The sequence below is a fragment of the Jaculus jaculus genome, chromosome 1 (assembly GCF_020740685.1).
Source record: "Jaculus jaculus isolate mJacJac1 chromosome 1, mJacJac1.mat.Y.cur, whole genome shotgun sequence".
Lineage (NCBI taxonomy): Eukaryota > Metazoa > Chordata > Mammalia > Rodentia > Dipodidae > Jaculus > Jaculus jaculus.
Genome location: NC_059102.1, coordinates 270160389 through 270181658, shown reverse-complemented (window position 1 = coordinate 270181658; position 21270 = coordinate 270160389). Strand labels below are relative to the sequence as shown.

Below are 21270 nucleotides of genomic sequence, written 5' to 3'. Positions count from 1 at the left end.
GCCCAGGCACAGCAGCACTAACCTGTTGATGAACTCTTCATAGCAAGAGTAGATGGCAGCCAGGCACACAGCCACCAGGTTGGGCAGAACCCGAGGGTGTGGGCAGTGTCCCGTGGGGCCGTGCATGCTGGAAGAGAAGAGAAGGCGGGTGAGAAGCTGGGCGGGCTGTGGATGTGAGGCACTGCTTAGACATCAGTTCTTCCAGCACAGCACAGGGTAGATCACAAGCCTCTGCTCTGGGGCTGGGACATTAGGCTGAGGGTCTGAGGATGGCAGAGTTGGGCCATGTAGTTACAGTACAGCCAAGTGGCCTGGCCAGCTGCTCACACTTTACCCTTGTGTCCTGAGCTACACCATGAGGGAGGCAGACACTCCTTAGCAGTGACAGATCATACCTCCTAGTCCATAGGAACACATAGCCTATGGTGGCCCCATGTCCTGGAACAGCACTGCTTGCAACTGGCAGCTTCAGAGTAATCATCCAAGATACCCTTTTTACTCTCAAAAGTGTACTTTTTAGAAGCTTTATTTTTGAAAATAAAATATTTTTATTTATTTATTTGACAGAGAGAGAGAATGAATAGGTGCACCAGGGCCCCTAGCCACTGCAAACGAACTCCAGATGTGTGCAACCCTTGTGTATCTGGCTAACATGGGTTCTGGGGAATCGAACCTGGGTCCTTTAGCTTTGCAGGCAAACGCCTAAATCACTAAAACATCCCTCCAGCCCTAGAATTTTTTTGGAGGGTGGAGGGCTCAAGGTAGGGTCTCTCTAGCTCAGGTTAACCTGGAATTCACTATGAAGTCTCAGGCTGGCCTCAAACTCAGTGATCCTCCTACCTCTGCCTCCCAAGTGCTGGGATTAAAGGCATGCGCCATCATGCCTGGCCATTAGAATTTTTTTATTGGCAACTTCCATAAACAGAAACAATAAACTGATCATAATTCCTTCCCACCATTCTTCCTTTTTCCCCTCCCAAATCCCCTCTATATGGAATCCTTTCTTTCCAACTAGTCTCTCTTCTATTTAAAGGAAAGTTATTCTGGTTACCTTGGGTGAGTATTGGAGCTGAACAGTCTCTATGTCTGTGTGAAATGCTCCCCACCACTATCTTTGGCCTGTGCCTCAGTTTCCTCATCTGTAAAATGGGCTGAACTGTACACCCACAAAGATATCTGCAACTTCTCTGGGAAGTTGGCATTGCAGGTGCTGTCATCAGGCAAGCCTGAGATTCTACCAATTATGGCTGGTGCTGGAAGGAGACCCTGATGTTACCATGCTGGGCAGAAGGCCCAGTACCTGAGTATGTAAATGCACTGAGTGCCTGGTGGGCATATGTCACAAACACCAGCCTCAAAACTGGCTTAATTTTCTTTCTTTCTTTCCTTTCTTTCTTTTTTTCTTTTTTTTTTTAAGACAGGGTCTCATGAACCCAAGCTGGTCTCAAACTGGCTATGCAGCCAAAGATGACCTTGAACTTTGACATTCCTGACTCTTCAACTGAGAGCTGAAATTACAGGTGTGCACCATCACATGCTGTTTATGTGGTGCTAAGGATCAAGCCCTAGGCTTTGTGCAAGCTAGGCAGGCACTCTACCAACTTAGGACTATCGAACATATGAGACAATTTCATAAGCCATGCTCACCAGAATTCTCATGTTCAATCCATGATGCAAGAACTGGGGGCACATCTCATACATGAGGAAACTGAGGCACAGGGAGAAAATTTAAAAAGGAAATCCCAGAGTGCACAGGCCACAATAGGGAGGTGCTGATCCTTTCTCTGACAAGGACTGGCTGGGGCCTCCAGGATGGATTCTTCTCCTGAACACCCAAGCACCCCACAGTACCACAGGCGAGGAGCTGTGAAGATGACCATATAATTTAGGACTGTTACCTCTTCCTAAGGTTCCCTCTCAGCACTGTACATGAAGTTTCCTCATACAGTATGCTATTTGTTTGCATAAGAGCTTCCCATGGATATTGAAGAAAACTAAATCAGAGAGGTACAGTAACTGGTTCAATGTCACACGGATAGCATGTGGCTCGGACCACATCTGGTTGGGAAGGTGGTTCAGTGGAGTACATTGTAGGTGAGATGCCGGGGACCTTGCATACTAGCTAGGATCATCCCTGAAAGCCATGGAGTGGTGGGTGAGGAGGTGCCCAAGGAGCAGGGACAACGTACCTCTGAATGAACTTCTTCACTACTTCCATGCCTGCGTTGAGTTCGTTCAGGGCAAGGATGTACTCCTGGGTGAATAGCCTCAGCCGCGGGCACTTCCCAAAGTCCTATGGAGAGAGCAGATGCTGGAAACTGAGGACTGCCTAGCAAAACTCAGGGGCCAGGGCTGTGGGAGGGGAGATGAGCTACTAGGAAGCCCGTGTGTCTCCTTGAAGAGGCCTGGCACAACCACACCTGCACCCACACCTCTAATGACCTCAGCGGGGAACAGGGGGGTCCCAGCAAGACCACCTGTTTGCAGCTCACAACTCTCCTGGGAGGCTGGGTATCAGCGGTATGAGGCAAAGGTGGTGCTGGGTATTTGTAGCTCTGTGTCCCTGTTGAGGGTAGTAAAGAGAGCTTCCTTGAGAAGATGGCCCACAGGCCAGAGATGGCTCTAGGGTAGGGACACACCCATGCACAGCCGCAGGGGCTCTAGAACAAGACTGCATGCACCTGATGATCTGGTGCTATCACCAGAGAAAAAGCCTAATTCCAAGATACAAGCAGAGCCAGGAAGATCCGGAATCTGAAGCCGGCCTGGGCTGCTTAGCAAGGCTTTGTCTCAAAAGAGGTGTGTGAACAAATGAGAGTGCTTCTTGTAAGTGGGGGATGGAAGCAGATGTGGGCGTGTTAGTTGTGGGTGTGCAGGAGGCAGCCAGTGTGTAAGGACACTGCCTGGGAGGTGGTGTGGCTGCGTCATCCGAAGGCAGGAAGGAGGGTGAAAGCCACATTCGTGGGAAGATCTGTGTTAGAAAAGGCGGTGGTGTCCCCAGCCCAGAGGAGGGCAGTGGCTAGAGCTCTGCCAGGCTCTGCGGCTGCGCCTGAGACTTAATTATAGCCCTGACCAAGGACAAAGGGATTCCTCCTGCTCCAGCTGAGTGACGTAATGGGAGACTGACGTTTTCTCAGCTTTCCCAGCACATTGCGTCAGCAGGTGTGGGCAGAGCAAGCCCAGCACAGAGTTTGAGGCAAGTGCAAGAAGTACTGAGAGCCATCTGGGGGGAAGGGGACTGGTGGCTTGTGGACTTGTCCAGAGAAATCAGCAATTCAGGGACGCGAGAGTGCCAGCCAGGAACAGCCTTTCAGGTTGAGCTAATAATGTCTACACTCATTCCCATGCTTGGTCAGGGATGGGGTGTCAGGGGTTGCCAGGCATTAGGCCTCATCAGACTTTCACATGTGTGTAGGGCATCTGAGTAGTGGAGATAGAAGACTTGGTACACTCTTGTCCAAAAATGATTCAGCTGACCACCACGACATCTCATGTGGGGTATGGTACCTGGTGTCTTCCAAATTAACCCATGGGCCCAGTGACAGTTTGCTCAGCAAAACCCAGCACAAGGGGTTAGGGTTAGGGTTCTAACCTGCATAACAGAAAGAACTCCTTAGAGATCGCAGGAACTTTGGAGGCACAGAGGCAGGACAAGTTTCCTCATGCGGGGCAATGTTTTCTTAGTGTGCCCACAAGGGTCTTTTATTTACATAGCAGGGCAGCAGAACCCAGGAAGGTGCTTCAAAGGAACATGAGCACACATGTGCATACCACCTATGTGGGCACACAGAGTGCTGGGCTCATGGATGGGCTCTGCAGAATGGGAGACTATGAAACATCCTATTTGCTTTCTCATCCAGAGAGATGCTCATGGTCCTCCAGTCTCCTACAGAGTTGTGGGAAGGCTGTGTGCCCTCAGGCTGCTGAGCCATGGTTTGTGTGTCACTGTGGGCCCTGTGGAAGAAAGGCTTAAGAATCCATCTACTCCCTTCTGTTTCTAGCCTGGTGTGATTTTATGACAAATGATGCAGCCAGATCCCTGTTAAAGATAGCTGTATTATCTTGGCTATTAGATTTCTGGAAAACTAAGCCATTGCCTTGGGACTAAACATGATAGAGGGGTCTGAAAACCCTGGCAGCGAGGGACACACTGCTCTTCTGCAACAGTAAAATATGATTCCTTGCAAAGAAGGCCTTTGAGACATGCTTTACCTAGGAACACAATGAGTGAAATGTGGACACCAGCCACATGTCACTCTTGAGGATATAGTTCAGCACAATGATGAGGGAAGCAGATGAAGACAGTTTCATTTTGTGTCTTTTTAAAATGTAATGAGCAACATTCTACACACTTGAGACACTCTGAGTGTCCATCTGCTCATCCTCAAAATAGTCATGTCATGTAGTTTATTTACTTGAGACAGAGAAGGAGGAAGGAAGAAAGGTAAGGAGGAAGAGGGGGGAGGCAGAGGCAGATATAGAGACAAAATGGGCACACCAGGGCCTTCATCCACTGCAAACAAACTCCAGACGCATGTACCACCTTGTGCATCTGGCTTATGTGGGTCCTGGGGAATTGAACCTGGGTCCTTTGGTTTTGCAAGCAAGTGCCTTAACTACTAAGCCATCTCTCCAGTGCTAGTTTTTTAAAGACAGGGTCTCATGGAATCCAGGCTGGCCTCAAACTTGCTATGTAACCAAGGGTGACCTTGAACTTCTGATTCTCTAGCCTTCACCTCCCAAGTTCTGGAATTATGACTGTGTACGAGGCATGTGACACAGTTGCAAGAGGTATTCAGAAAAGAGGAAGGAAGCCATAGAATGCAGAATTTCAAGTGCTGTATGACTACTCCAAATGTCCAAGTACCTGCTTGATGAGAACCACTGTGTTAGGGGTGAAGTCACAGCTCAGGCTGCCCAAGCTTACTCACTACCCATGACCCAGCCCACATAAGAGCACCAACTTTATTTCATGGCCACTTGCTGAGTGCTAAGGGAGCTCTGTAATGTCCCTGCACTACCAGGACCCTTCTGTACCTAGTGTGGCCATGACCACTGCTTTGTACAACCTGCTTCCCCTGCCCTGGTTTCATCTGTGACCCCTGCTGAACTACTCATGGCAAAGACCCATCAAGAACCAAGTAGGACCTCGATGCCTCATGAAACTGATAAAATTTTAAAGTATTTTATTTTTTATTTATGAGAGAGAGGGGGGCGGAGGGAGAGAAGGAGTGAGGGAGAAGCACATAGAGAGAATGGGTGCCCCAGGCCTCCAGTTGCTACAAATGAACTCCAGAAGCATGTGCCACCTTGTGCATCTGGCTTACATGTGTACTGAGGAATTGAACATGGGTCCTCAGATTTCAAAGACAATAACCTTAACCACTAAGCCATCTCTCCAGCATCCCCCACCCCTTTATTTCTTTATTAGAGACAGAGAGGGAAAGAATGGGCACACCAGGGACTCTAGCCACTGCAAACAAACTCCAGATGAATGTGCCATCATGTGTCTTTGGCTTATATGGGTTCTGGGGAGTTAAACCTGGGTCCTTCACAGGCAAATGCCTTAACCACTAAGCCATCTCCTCTGTCCAAGAGTCAGTAGGGATTTGGCAAAAGCCAGGCCACCAGATATTGCCAGATTAGTGCTAGAATCATTCTGATTTCTATCCAGAAAATATTCACATGGTCAACCCTAAAGGCCTGTGAAACTAAGTGCAAGGGGGACACTGCTTGCATAAGCCCTGGAAGGACATGGACATTGACTGTGAAGTCCCATGACTCCCCCCACCGTACAAAGAACCCCTACTAAGTACTTTGTTGGATCCCAAAAAGTATGCAAAATTGCTTATCTGCTGGAGAAGGCTCTGCCCTGACTGAATGCATGTTGGCCATGAGGCTTGGGATTTTTAACAAGTTCAAGTCATTTGTAATACAAGCACCAAAAGCTTTGCTCTGGTCTTCAAGAAACCTGGCCTTTGCTGGACACCATACCTACCAGTGACTATAAAGTCAATAGAGGGGGCACTTTCCTTCTAGCTGTCCAAAGCCAAAGAGAGCCCTTCTTCAAAACTAGAGAGTCCAAATTAGAGCATAATCCCTCACAACCCTGTAGGCGAGGGAGGCATCTCTACTGTCGTGGAGGAAAAACTGCATGGGCAACCCCCTCCCCCGTCTTCAAGATCAGATTTACTCCAAATGTGAAATGACTTCAGCCACAAGCAACAATTCAATTGTGGCTTACAAGCATCCAGGGTAGGGTGTGGTAAACAGATCTACTATGGCAGCGGCAGGATCGCCCCTGCATACGACTGCTTGAATGCTGTGGAGGAGACGCTGGAGCTCCCTTTAGTTCTGCAGGTGTGCTGCAGCTTAGCACCGAGGTCTGCCGGAGAATGGGAGGTGGAAAAATGGAACTGTCCTGTCCTTCCATCCCCCCCACCCATCCTGTCCTTCCCCCTCCGTGTCCCGTCCTTCCCCCTCCGTGTCCCATCCTTCCACCTCCGTGTCCCGTCCTTCCCCCTCCGTGTCCCGTCCTTCCCCCTCCGTGTCCCGTCCTTCCCCCTCCGTGTCCCGTCCTTCCCCCTCCGTGTCCCGTCCTTCCCCCTCCGTGTCCCGTCCTTCCCCCTCCGTGTCCCGTCCTTCCCCCTCCGTGTCCCGTCCTGCCACCTCCGTGTCCCGTCCTGCCACCTCGGTGTCCTGTCCTTCCACCTCTGTGTCCTGGGCTTCCACCCCCCATCCTGGACTTCTACCTTTGTCCTGACCCCCCTCCCACGTCCTGTCCTTCTCCCCTCCCCCGTCCTTCCACCTCTGTGTCCTGGACTCCCCCACCCCCGTCCTGGACTTCCAGCCCCCGTCCCAGACTCCCACCTCCTGGTCCTGCACCTCCACTCCCCTGGCCTGTACTTTTACCCCCTATCATGTACTCCACTCCTGTCCTGTACTTCCACCCCCCTGAACTGTACCTCCACTCCCCTACTGGGGAAGGATCAGGTTGTATATACGCTTTGGGGCCATTGTGGGGACAGAATAGGTGTGTCATAAACAAGCTGGCTTTTAGGCTGTCCTTTCTCAAAGGCAGTGGCAGCTGAGAACCTTGCATGGCAGGGAATAGGTTCTGGCCTCAGATGCCTGTTCCTTGCTTTCTCAAGCACAGTGACAGCTCTAGAGACGCTGGGGACCCCAGTCAGCCTTTCTGGTTCTAAACTTGTTCTGAGCCCCAAATGACACAGGGCCACCTGTGACATCAAACACTTAGAGAGCATCATTTTGGCTCTAAGGAGGTACCCAATAAATATCCACGAATATCTGTTTTTCTTATTCCTTGCTGTAGCCTGGTGGTCAGTCAATGGGCCTGGCTTGTTAAGCCTCAGTTTTCCCACGTGGTATTTGCCACTTGCATTGGAATGATGAAAGAATGCCTTAAATGTCAAACAGATGAGAAGCACCGAATCCTGATTGAAAAGGGATAATTAAACACTGCTTTTGTGCTTGCAAAAAAATTATCTAAAGTCTCTGCTCTGAATTTCTTCCCAATCAAATGCCCCCGCTACCAACTTTTTGAGACAGGGTCATATGTAACCCTTGCTGGTCTTGAACTTACTATATTACTAATGATAACTTGGGACTTCTGATCCTCCCGCATCTCCTCCCAAGTGCTGGGATTATAGGATTGTACCAACACACCCAGTTTGTGGTGCTTTAAACAGTCTATCAGCTGAGCTATATCCCTAGCACACCTAATGTTCCTTTTCTATTCTGGGGTCCCATCTGGAGTCACATGTGACATTTAGTTTCCATGTTTGCTGAGATTCCCCTGGGCTGGGATGGCTGCTCAGACTGTCCTTGTTTCAGTGACCTGGGCATCTTCACCAGTTACTTTTTTTCCCTTGGTCAGGATCCCTGTGGAGTTTTTCTCAAGACTGGATTGGGCTGATGGGTTCTAAAGAGGAAGAGTCCTGGGGTAAGGCACCATGAGTTACCACTGTGATGCTGAGTTTCCTGCCTGGCTGGAGCTGCATCTGCTAGACTTCCCTACCTTGAGGCTCTGAGAGGTCCTTCCATACCATGCCCTTCAGAAGAAAGTCACTGTGCTCAGCCTGCCCCTCAGAAGTGAGAGGTTCCCCCAACCCTGTTTTGGAAGATGGAGCACCTACATGCCTGTGGTGGTTTGAATCAGATATCTCCTAAAAACTCATGTGTTTTGAATGCCTGGTCCCCAGATGGTAGCAATTTTGGAGGTGGAGTCTTGCTCGGGGAGGTGTTGCTGGGGGTGGGCTTTGCGATGTTATAGCCAGCTCCCCCTTAACAGAGTTGGGCTCACTATTCTGATGCTGTTGTCCACCTGCTGTGGCAGAGGTGATGTCTTGGCTCAGGCCATGTTTTCCTCTGCCAGCATGAAGCTTCCTCTTACACTGTAAGCCAAAATCAAAGCTTTCCTGCCATCAGTTGCTTTTGGTCAGGTGCTTTGTCCCAGTGCAAACTGGTAACTACAATTCCCTAGGGGGGACTCCTCTGCAGGGAAGACTTGTCCCTACCCCTCACAACGCCTTTGTTATGATCTATTGTGCAGATTCTTCTTGTTGCTTTGGTCAAGGATCATAGGCTGCACAAGGCCCTAACTCCCTAAAGGGAACACACTAGGCTAAGCCCACCCCCCAAGGTTGGGTCAGCCACTTACCATGTTGTGTTTGAGGATCCTCTGGACCACTGGCGTGAATACCTCGATGACCACCATGGACCGTGGTCGCTCCCTGCAGTGCTGGGGAGAGAGGGACAGATCAGTGTGGACGAGGGAAGCCTCATCCCACAGCTCATGGCTTCCAGAGGACTGTGGAGGATCCAGGGTGCAGCAAGGCTGCTGGCTTCTCTTGCAGAGTGTTGCTCAGCTGCACATTCCTAGAAAGACTACAGGTTTTAGAGCAGTTTCCGTTCACAGACAAACTTTGAGGCAGGCAGAGGAAAGTGCTGTGGGTGTCTGATCTCCACCTGTGCACAGCCTTCCTGGTTGACTGCTCCCAGCAAGGTGGCATGCTTTTCACAGGCGATGAGCTTACAGTAGTTTGTCATACCACCATCAGTCCATAGGTTGTACTAGTTATCTTCGGGTGTAAAGTTTAGGGGTCTGGACACAAGTCAAAGAAGTATGCCGCCACAAGCACCCATGGTAACTTCACTGCTCTGAATGCCCCTAGGCATTGCTAGCACCCTTCCTGTTCTCCGCCCATGCAACCACTGAACTCCCTGTGGTCCTGCTCTTCCCAGGGCACTACACCCAACCAAACAATTCCTGCCTGAAATGCTGGAGAACACAGTGTTTTTGGATTTTATTTTACTTTTTGGATTTTGGAATATTTGTACAGGCCCAATGAGCTAATCTTGGAGGAAGCAACCTAAGTGCAAAACACAACATTCATTTCCATTTTGTGTATTTTTCCACAGTATTTTCAGTGTGCCTGTTTGGACTCTGATCACTTGCACTTGTGGGGTCATGACAGTGCTCAAAATTTTGGATTTTGGAGCATTCTGGGCACCAAATTGGGGGATAGGAATGCTAACCCTATAGCTGGAATCATATAACATTCAGCCCTTCCAGTATGGTTTCTTCCACTCACTAGCATGTACCTAAGGGTCCCCACAGTCCTTTCATGGACTGACTCCTCCTCCTCTCTTCCTTCATTCCTTTTTAAGAATATTTTTATTTTTCTTTAAATTTTTTTTATTTGAATGAGAAATTGAGAGAGAGAGAGAAAGCAAGAGATTGGGTGTGCCAGGACCTTCAGCCACTGTAAATGAATTCCAGATGCATGTGTATCTGGCTTATGTGGGATCTGGGGAATCAAATATGGGTCCTTTTGCTTTGCAGGCAAGTGCCTTAACTGCTAAGCTCTCTCTCCAGCCCTGTTTATTTATGTTCAATTAGAGAGAGAGAATGGTTGTGCCAGGGCCTCTAGCCAATGCATATGGACTCCAGATGCATGTATCACTTTGTGCATCTGGCTTTATGTGGATACTGGGGAATCAAACTCACATCCTTAGGCTCGGCAGGCAAGTGCCTTAACTGCTGAGCTATCTCTCCAGCCCATCCCTTTCTTTTTTGAGACAGGGTATTACTAGGAAGCCCAGGTTGTCCCTGAACAAGATTCTCATGCTTCAGCCTCCACGTGCTAGGATTACAGACATGCATGAGCCACCTGGTTGCTTACTCGCTTAAAAAGAAATATTTATTTACTTGAGGAGGGCAGATAGAGATAACGGGCACACCAAGGCCTCTAGTCACTGCAAATGAACTCCAGACACGTTCACCACCTTGTACATCTGGCTTGATGTGGGTCCTGGGGATTAGAACCTAGGCCTCTTGGCTTTGCAGTTAAGCACCTAACTGCTAAGCTCTCTTTCCAGCCCACTCTCCTGCTTTTAATGCTAAAATTCCACTCTATGGGCACACTGCAGTTCATCTATCCACTCACCTACTAAAGGGCATCTTGGCTACTGTGACTAAAGCTGTCTAAGCATTGGTGTTCAGATTTCTGGTTGGGTAGAGGTTTTTAACTCATTTGGGTGAAAGCTAAGGAGATCCGGCCTTTTTGCTTTTCTTGGAGAGAGAACAAATGGGTGTGTGAATAGGATCTTCTGTGGCTTTTTGTTTCATTTCCGATGGAGTGGGGTAAGGAGTCCACTCTGCCTCCATGCTCATTGACCACACAATGAGACTTTTGTAGCACCACGATTCAGCAGGCCTGCCTCATGGACTGGAAGAGCCAGTCAGAGAACGCCCAGATGAGAAATAGCCAGACTTTCCAGGGTCACTGTGATCACCTTGTTATAGGCCACCGGCCAAATCTAGCCTTTGGCTATACCTCCTCAGCATGTGTGGGCGTTCTGAATAGAGCATAAGGCCTTCAGGCTGAACAGACAGCCCCCTCACACTAGTCTTGTTTGGATGTCTGAGCCCCCCGTCCCCTGAGGAGGAGCTGGGTTTGTAACCTCTGGGTGAAGACAGTGGGCCTGGGAGATGAACAAACAGGACTTTTCTGGGAAATGAGGAGGGTTCTGTGCTTGAATGTCCAGCAGAAAGGGCTGGATCAACCACTGAGTTGTTCCAAGTGGCCCCAGTGGTGGGGAAAGCTGTGGACCAATGAAGCTTTCCCTCCTTGGGCTCTGACCTTCAGAGAGAAGGCACTCAAAGGCTCATGCTCCTGGACAGGCCCCTTCCTCCTCCATTTTGACACTCACAAGATTCTAGCAGCGAACACTCCAAGTTAACTTTCTCCTACTGTGCCCTTTTTCAAACTATGCTACCAGAGACCCTGGAGTAACTCATTTTGGACAAAGGCCCACTGTTCTAGAACAAACCCTGGGAGATTACAAGACCTGGAGAACTATGTGCTTCAAAGGCAGACATGGAACATGTGTGAATAAAACTGGACAGGACATGGGGAGAGGCAGGAGAGAAGGCACTGGCTGATTGCTGGCTCACACCAAGTGCTGGGGTGCAGAGTCCCCTTGGGTGCCATGTTCTGTGTGCATGCCTGCTGCTATGCATGCACACACTGGCAAATGCTCACCCACTTGGACCAGGGGACATACTGTGTACTCGCACAAAGAGAGGGGGCTGGAGTTCCAACCCTGAAATGTACCCTGGACTCTGTGGGCCAGCAGGCATGTGTGTCACTGGAAAAGGTCTCCTGATAGTAAGACAGTGTCAAAGAGGGTAAAACAATCTGTCCCTTTTCCCACCCGCCACCACTGGCACTCTGGGGTGGGGCAACCAGAAGATGGGTGCTTTTTCCCAGGTACCTGGCCTGTTGCCTCATGATCTTGTCTCACAGTGGACATAGCCTGTATGTCCCCTGCGTCTATAGAAGGGACTCCACAGTGGTGCTCAGGGAAGCCTGGGAAGCAGCAAGGGACAAGAGAGATGAGTTCACAGGAGTAAAGGAGGAAGACACACCAGTGCCAGGGAGGGAGTGGATCCAGCCATGTGTCTTTCTAAGAATATCAAATCACTACAGTAAACACACACATACAGGGGGAAGAACAGACGGGTTTGTGTGCTGGCGTGGCGTCCAGGCTGCAGAGCGGGAAGGCTTGGCCCCTGGTGTGGCTGGGTATGTACTATATAAATCCTGTCGTAAGTTTGGCACTGGGTCCTTGGGCATGATGCCCTGCTCTGTGACTCCTTCAAGCTGGCCTGGCCCAGGCTACTAGCTTCACTTGTTCAGGGAAAGACCAGCAGCTGGACCCCCAGCATGGGCCAGCCAGTATTTGGAGGAGCCTAGCTAAGAATAACCCAGCTCTGACGTCAGAAGTCCCGAAAACTGCCTGCAATCTGACTCCCAAGACAGCCAGGAATAGTCCACAAAAAAGCTAGTCGCTCCTCCCAGACCCCCAGTTCCTCCTTAGTCTGTCTGGCAGAGAGTATGGCAGCTCTAAGAATGGGTGCCTGCATGCCCTTCGCCTAAATATGAAACCCTGAGCAGGATGGTGGTCAGCACTCACACCCAGGCCTCCTGTACCCTAGCCCAAGGCCATAAGGGCACCATACCTTGCAGAAGAATTCACAGAGATCTGGCGGTGGGTGATTGTTTTCCAGCAGAGGAGCGATTGCCTGAAAGACAATGAGCAGCCGTTGGTCATTAGGATTTGCCTAGCATTTGTGTGTGTTCTGCAGAAAAAAAGAGGCTTTCAATTAAGTGAAAACAAAGCTTTTTGCCATCTTCAGGACAATAATAATAATAATAACAACAACAACAACTGCTAAGGAGATCAGGGCTCCTAGAATGGAGAAAGGCTGTTCCAGGTTATACCCAGTGATGCATCTAAGTTGCAGGAATTCACTGGCTAGCACCCATTTATGTCCTCCTCAGAGCTGTTTAAGAGACAGGGCATCTAGGTGTGCAAACCCATGTCATTTTATGGAAGAAACTTGGGCACCTTCATGGTGTCTTCATGGGGTGCTGGGTTCCAGCACTGTGGGATGAGCAGCCTGGGCAGCGGCCCGTATGCATGTCAGTTTTGCTACTTACTGGTACCACTAGAGTGTGTAACTTTATCACTCATACTCTTTGGCTCTTCCTCCCAAGCTCAACCCAGTCTTTGCAAGAGTCAGATGTAGAGGCACACAGACAGCAGGACTCTACAACCGTCACGCCCATCTCACTTTGTCCTGACGCTCATCCTGTGCATTGTGACGGGCCACACAATACTGAGGCCTCACCATGGTGAGAGCTAACTACATCCTGCTTCCAACTGCAACAACCAAAAATGTCAATAGGTGCATTTCATTTCACAATAATGAAGGATGGGACATCCACAGTTCCTTGAGTTAATTCCCCACAAGCCCCTTGGGCCAGCTATACAATATGAAGAAGCCCTGCTGGCTCCAGGTCTACCTGAGCAAGGACAGAACATGTGGTTATAAAAAGATGAGCCAGGCTGGTGATGCAGGTATCATCCCAGCTACTGAGGAGGCAAAGTCAGGAGTGCAAAGAAGGCGCCTGTGCTGCAGAGTGAATTCAAGGCCAAGCTGGACAACTTAATGAGACCTTGTTTCAAATTTAAAAGTACTGGGGATATAAGTCAGTGGTAATATACTCGTTCTAGGGCTCAATGCCCCCCCCCCCCCCAGAGAAGGCCGAGGAGGAGAAAGAGGAAGGGCAAAAAGAGAAGAGGAGGGGAAAGAGAGGCTGCTGGCTCATTGGGCACATTTCTGTAAAATGAAGCCATTTTCATCCTCCATCCTTCCTAGCAGTTGCCAACACCCAGGCCAAGCGGCAGAGCTGTGGTCAAGCCCCATCACCCTTGTCTAAACCTGAATTGTCCAACATGATGGCCACTAGCCACTGGTGACAATGTCAATTTCAACTAACCCAAAATGATTATGAATGAAATCAACATACCATCCTCCATCATTCCAACTCCATGTTACCAGCCAAATAGCCCTGCATGGTTCATGTCAAAGGCATTCCAACCCAATGCAAAGGTGAGCCTCTACCTCTTACTACTGCACCTCCACAAGCAGATGACAAAACTACAGCATCTGTGATGAAGTCCTCAGTGCCCTGGGTCCAGCTGTGTGGCTAGCATTGCAAAATTGGTCCTTACCCTGTGCAGGGAGTGGTGGTGGCCCACTGAAAAGGGAAAAGCTGAGGTAAGAGAATGAAGGTACATAGTTAGTGGCAGAGCCAGGACTCCAGCCATTTTCGAGACCTCATGCTTGGGTTGATGTCTGTTGGGCAGAGCATTAGTGTTCCCACACTATCAGGGAACAAACCAGTGCCTCAGGATGCAATGTTGAAGGATAAATCAATCCAGCAATGAAGAAAACCAGCTATGTGCTTCCCTGTGCCCTTATGGCCAGTGCCAGGGTATCTGTTTCTTTTTCCTCAGCCTCCTGGAAGCAGGTCAAGCCCAGCTCTCTTCTCCAGGGCCAGGTGGCCCAGCCTAGCCAGCACAACAAACACAGGAAGGCTTCAGTTCACAGTGGCCACAACAGGATGGGAGGACCCCTCCCCACTGAGTCACTGCCCAGACCTCACTCTGAACCAACACAGGGTAGGGTACAGTCTCCTTGGGTGGGGCTTCTCCTATCTTCACTTCCCATAGCAGGCCTCCCTTCTAATGGAAGTGTAGGGTCAGGGGGAGTCTCACTTAGCACCTACAGTGGATGACAGGTGTGGGTTTGGCACTTCCACACCATTCCTTCATTCAATCCTTATTCCCATTTGCACAGAAGGAGATGGAGGGCCAAGGAGGGCGCCTGTCCTGTCCTATATAATTGAGAAGAGCTCTTATTATTGTGGAACCCTTACAGAATCAGGTCCTCTGGTGGGCAGACAAGTGTGATGGCACACAGACATCCCCTCTCCACCAAATGGCGTGAGAAGAAAGGCACCAAAACAATGTTTCGGACAAGAGACTTAAGGGTTGGGCCAATGGACATGACAGGAAGGGCCATGTGGTTAAATCACAGTATTTGAGGCATCTTTACATGTGATTCTCATGGGGATGATTTTGCCCATCAATGAAAAGGTACCTGCCACACTTGGAGACATCTTTGTAGTGAAAGGCATGTACCTACATACCCACAACGCACAGGGCTGTCACCAAAAAGAATGATTTCCCTTCTGCAAAAATCACCCATGCAGGGGATGTGCTGACACTAGGCATAAGAGATTTGCAAAACAATCCGGGAGGATCTCCAGCCATGCTGCTAGGTGGGAAGACACATCCTGCCTCATATCACTGCCACAGGGAACAAGCCCCTACCAGCAGTTGTGATCCCAGAAAACGGGGGCTGTCCCTGAAGAGGGGAGTGACATAGGACAAGAACACCCACCCCATCTTTCGGTGATACTGAGGATGGAACCCAGAGCCTCCTGTGCTCTAATGCCAGGCAGTGCTGTACCACTAGCCACTTCATAGGCCTCTTTTCACTCCCAATCTTATTCATTTACTTATTTGGTTTTTCTTTTTTTTAAATTTTTTAAATTTTTATTAACATTTTCCATGATTATAAAAAAAAATAGCCCATGGTAATTCCCTCCCTCCCCCCCCCGACAATTTCCCCTTTGAAATTCCATTCTCCATCATATTACCTCCCCATCTCGATCATTTTTGAGGTAGGGTGTTACACTAGCCTAGGATGACCTGGAATTCACTATGTCATCTTAGGCTGGCCTCAAAATCATATCGATCCTCCTACCTTGGCCTCCTGAGTGCTGGAATTAAAGGCAGGCGACACCATGCCTGGCTCACAGCCCTCTTTTTACTTATTTATTTATGGTCTCACCAGTTTGGCCTTGAACTTTTTATAATCCTCCTGTCTCAGACTCTCAAAGTAGCTGGGTAAACAAGATTGTACCACCAAGCCTGGCTCAAAACTTTCTTTCGTTTTAAACAATGCAAATTCATGAAATGTCCCTAACAGTAAAGATATAATCAGCCTTCTGTACCCATGGGCTGTTCCTAATCTGTGGGTTCAAACAACCACAGATCAAAAATATTTTTAAAATTTTTGCCTGGAAAACACACACACACACACACACACACTTTTCCTTGTCATTACTCCCTAAGCAATACAGTATACTAGCTGTTTACATAGCACTCACATTTTATCGGAGGGCACAAATGCAGGAGGGCCCCATTGCACACATGTAACTTTGACACATGTGGAGCTTGTTGTTCTTAGAGGTCCTGAAATCAATGTCATGCATCATGACTGGTAACAGTATCTTTAATAAAATTAACAGTCCAGCCAGGTCTGGGCTCAGCTCTGAACTTGAACCCATGTGTAGTATTGAGCCTGCATTCTTCACCACCATGGAGAGTGGGAACAAGGCTAAGTTTGGATGCCAGACCTGCACTCCTCTGAGGACACCCACTAAATAAGTTTCCATAGCTTGGGGCCTTGGCCAGCGGAAAGAAACAGGCTAACCCAAGGCCTAATGGGTAAGATCTAAAGAATGGCCAAACGGCACTGGTGAAACTAATAGGTCAGCAAGGCAACCGTGAGTCTACAATTGTTGGATCCGAGGCACTCTAGGAGATGTCCTAGCGTGTGGCATCCTAATGGAGGTGATGCAGTAGCACTGAGAGGATGCTGAAAGGACTGGAGATTGGAGTCCGGGGTGAGGGCAGACTTCAGATCCACTCTGTCCTGATCTTGGGTCTCCCTATGGGCAGGGCTGCTCCACCTGGACCAATGAATGGCTTAGCATGCTACATTGGCCAGGGCCCTGAGAAAAAACTTCTCCCGCAGGTGCAAAAGCTGCATCCTCTCTCCAGGCCATGGTACTTGGCAGGATCCAGAGGAAAGGGGAATGCCACCTCTTTTGCAGCACTCCCATTCCACTCGTGGCCGACTTCTCTATGGTCTTTGCACATCCTGGTCTCTGTCCTGACTGCCACTCCCTGTGGTGAAGCTCCCACCCATTCTTCAAGATAGCCTGGTCCCCTGGAAGCCCAACCCCCAATACCATCATCTCCCAGTGTACAGAGAAGGCCAGTTGCCTCTCCACCATGATGCTCTACCACCACCACCCAGAGAAACTTTAGGCCCTGGTCATGGTGTGCTGTGATTAGGACACGACCTGCTGGCGCCCTTGGGGGCTGCACAGCAAGCCCTCACAGGCAGGGCCAGCCTCAAGCCCACATACATTAAAGGTTTGTCAGGCAGATTCACTGACAGAACACTAGGAAGTGCTGGAGGGTGAGTGGGGGTACCTGGGTTGGCATTCCCGTCCTGGCAACAGTGACAACCGTGAAAGGTAGAGTAGTTTCGGCACATGTGCGCCAGGTGTGTGCTAGGGGAGAAAGTGCCACTTTCTTCATGGAACTGGTCAAAGCTATGGCTGACCTCCTGCTGCGTACATAGGGCCCATAAGGGCTTTCCAGGCTGAGGTGGTGGCCGCAGGACCTGACTCACCTGGGGAAGAGCCCACGGGGTACAGGGACTGGCTTGCTGCAGCCACAGGACTTTCTGAATAGGCTCGCTCTAGTTTCTCTCTGGGCACACAGAGTTTTGCCTTTCTCTCTCATTTCTAATTTCTCTCCAAGCTTCACAGTTTTCTTATGCTTCATGCAAAAGCAATGCTAAGTCTACCATGATACTTTCAATCTCTGTATCCTTGTGTATATTGCTCCCTCTTTCAAGGGTACCATTCCTCATCTGGCAAATTCCTACTGATCCTTCAAAGCCCGGCTGAGATGTCACACAGTCTCTGGGAAGCATTCTGGCTCCTTTCCCAGATGAATGTGCCACTCTACCTTCTGCACCACATGTCTTTATTTATCAGTGGTTACAATTGGTTTCCTACAATAGATGATGAACTCTGGGACAGAGATTGTCCCTGTCATCTGTAGACTCAGATACACAGTGCAAGGTCTTCACACTATGGGCATAATCCTATGTCTCTCTTCCCAGGGACAGTCACATCTCATAGCTTCAAATCACCCATGAAAATCTGTTTCCCAAAAGGTGCTTTTAACATTGAATTTTAGGAGAAAGGGGGGGGGGGAATTAACACGGGATTTTTTTATAATCATGGAAAATGCTAATAAAAATTTAAAAAATAAAAAATAAACAAAAAATAAAAAAATTTAAAAAATCATTGAATTTTGAGAAATACCATACTACTTTATGTATCAGAGGGGTTAAAATCCTGGTTCTGTTTGTGGTTTAATTAGAAGACAAATCTAGGCAAGAAGAGCTAGTTTACCTTTCTGCTGGCAGGGTGCCAGCTGTGAGAGGGTCTCTGCCGGCTCCTGCCCTCTCCTTCCTAGGCAGACTAAGGAAGTGGCTATTGAGACCCATCTGCAATGTACTCCAGTGACTGGCCATCACTTCACCTACAGCCAGCCAGGCTGCGGTGCACAGAGGCAGGACTCAAGAGGCAGGTGAGGCTGGACAGGGAAATGACAACCTGGCGGGATTGTGGCTGTGGTTTATGCTGGTGTGTGGGAAGGATCTCTTGGACCAGGAACCAGAGCGGGGCTCCATGAAGCATGTGGCGGTGGTTGCTGGGAACTTACCACAATGATGTTCTCATGCTCTTGAGTGGTCAGGTTTGTGTTCTACAGGTCGGAACAGAGAAAAAAAAATACAATTAAGAAAATAGGGCATTTGATTCCCAAGATCTACAGCAGTTCAGAACACTTTCAGCCCCTCAACCCAAGCAAAATAAAAATTGAAAATTTTTTATTCATTAGCATATGCATGAGTATACCAGGCCTCTTGCTGCTGCAAATGAACAACAAACATGGTACCTTCTAGGTCTGGTTTATGTGGGTGGCTTAGGAATTGAACCTGGGTCATCAGGCTTTGAAAACAAATGCCTTTAACCACTGAGCCATCTTTTTAGCCTTCTCTAGCTCAGAACCCCTCTGGGATAGGCCTGGAAAGAGGGTAAATGGAGGCTTGAGTTCCTCATCCACTTTTCACAGTTCTGTAACCTCCAATGGGTTTGTATCTTGGCAAAACTCAGTTTCCACTTTGGCAAATGGATGTCCTGGTACTCATGTCATCCCTCAAGAGGCTACAGCCACAGCATTCAGGTCTTACTATTGTGACAGTGCTTAGGACCAGGAGGAAGGATCATAACATACACAAAGAAACCGTCCTTTTATGACTCTCTCCTCAGCCAGGCAGTCTTAGAACAGTGTGTACATTACTTCAGTGCTGCTTAAACTAGGCTCCCAAGGAACATTGGTGTTCCACACATGGGCCCAAGAGGTTTCTACAAAATTCAAATTTGGGCAATTGACTTAAAAATATAAAGTTAGGTTGAATAACATGAGGAAATTTCAGGCCGCTCTCCTCCCCAGTCTTGAGTCTGTTACACAGTTGGTTCCTGAGACTACCATCTTGTGAATATGAGAAAGGATGAATGCTTGACAAACAAGGAAGCATGGAAACAAGGCGGCCGCTGTTCTCTTTTATGCAAGTTAAGGGTCGTGGCTGTGTCTATTTTGGTGGACACCACTCTCACTGGTGTCCACTTGTATTTCCTTAATGGATGTGTTTGCTGCTCAAAGCAATTCCTGATTTGAGCAGAGTTGGCAAGACATACTTCCCTGGTGTTCCAGAAGAGCCTGTGGCTCCCACCAATGGCACAGGCTTATAGGGAGATAAAGGAGCATGCATCATGCCTGCACGAGGCGACTCAAGAGAAAAGCTAGTGAGCTGTGAGTATGAACAACTTGAGGGTCAGGGGGCCTGCGGCAAGGACTAGTATCTGAGCATCAAGTTTCTGCTGGCCAGGGAAGCCAGATCCAGGTGAAAACTGCTACCATCCTGAGGGTGAAAGATAAGTAGAAGAGCAGTTCTCAGGTTGTAATGTTTGTTGTTGTTGTTTTTTCCCTTCTGTGCATGGGTAGCTGTTTCTGGTAGACTGACACTGGTCTCTTAGGAAAGCTGGCTCTGTTCTTCCCTTACAGTGACAACAAGCTTGCTGTGCCTTGGGTAGCATGTGCAAGAGCTGTTCCATTTCATGATCAGTGTTTACCTACAACTCAAGGGCTGATGAGTTGTCTGGGACTGGTACAGCCTCTGATCAGGGAACAGTGGTGGACTGGGAACCTGAACCCCTGAGCTCCAGCACTCTAACCAGGGCCAGATCCATGTTAGGCTGGGTGGGCGTTCAAGCACGTATCTTTCTGAGAAATCCCAGTCTTGGGCAGCCCATGTGTGGGGCAAAGAGACTTCTCCCCTGCAGGGCCATTTCCTACCCTGGAATGCTGGCTGGTTGCCCCGCACAGGAGGGGCTCTTGAACCCAAGCTAAGTGGCCACTCCACACACACTACACAGGTCAGGGGAGGTTGGGGACGCTGCTCTGTTTTGTGGCTGGTGGACAGATAGTTCTTCATCAGAACAATGTTATCACCTCAAAAGCCTCCTCATCCATGATCTGGCTGGTGAGACAAGAGAGCAGAGCAAGACCTTAGCCCCGCACGCTCTAAAAGGAAAGGGGCCGTAGGGTAGGGATATGAGTATAGAGCCCCACATGAGGGACTGCACCCACATCCCACACATGCCAGAGTATACCTGGCCGTCCTGTGGCTGCAGATCTGCCTCCACCCCAGTCTTCCGGGGATAACTGGGCACAAACTGGTGCAGCAATTTGATTCCTTGCCCTAACCATTCTCTTGTATGGGTTTTGCTTTTATTTTTCCTGTTATTTGTTTATTCATTTGTTTACTTATTTGATGACAGGGTCTCATCAGGCTTGCCCTGAACTCCCTATGTAGCCAAGGATGACCTTGAGCTCCTGGATCCTCCTGTCTCTACGTCTCAAGTGCTAGAATTATAGGCATGGACCACCATGCCCAGTTCCTATGTAGTTTTGTCTCCCCAGTCTAGGTTTATGTGGGATCTGTGTGGGAGAAAGTCAGTCTGGCCATCGGGTGGACTTAGGGGTGGATCCTGGCCAGCCACATTCTTGAGTATCCATAGTGAGTTACTGCTGGCTAGAGCTGCCAATTACTTCTCTATACATCTTAATACTTGCCTAGCAGGGTCCTTGGGAAAATTTGGCAGGCCCAAGGGACTATCAGACAGTGATAGCTACAGACTATGTGCTCAAAACACTGTGAATACCCTTTGGAGAAGGGCTAAATCTTATAGGAATGGGTGCTGAGTCCATCCACACAGTGACAGTTCCAATTCAGTCCCTCACCCAGGTCAGCTTTTGGTAAGTGGGGTGAGTAACACTGACCTGCATGTCTGGTATAGGAAGACCCTAAAATTGCATCTTTTCTATTCCTTCTTA

At 49.0% G+C, this 21270-nt stretch overlaps 1 protein-coding gene across 2 annotated transcripts in view; it reads right to left on the bottom strand.

The window, feature by feature from the left end:
• LOC101595443 (c-Maf inducing protein) overlaps positions 1–21270 on the bottom strand; it is a 231415-nt gene that overhangs the window by 28226 nt on the left and 181919 nt on the right. For both annotated transcript variants that reach the window (XM_004659587.3, XM_045130070.1), the window contains 5 exons: positions 18535–18576; positions 12548–12610; positions 8681–8761; positions 2190–2293; positions 23–127 (listed from right to left, as the gene is read on the bottom strand). In XM_004659587.3, coding sequence (XP_004659644.1) covers positions 23–127; positions 2190–2293; positions 8681–8761; positions 12548–12610; positions 18535–18576 — 395 coding nt within the window. The remainder of the gene's footprint in view (positions 1–22; positions 128–2189; positions 2294–8680; positions 8762–12547; positions 12611–18534; positions 18577–21270) is intronic.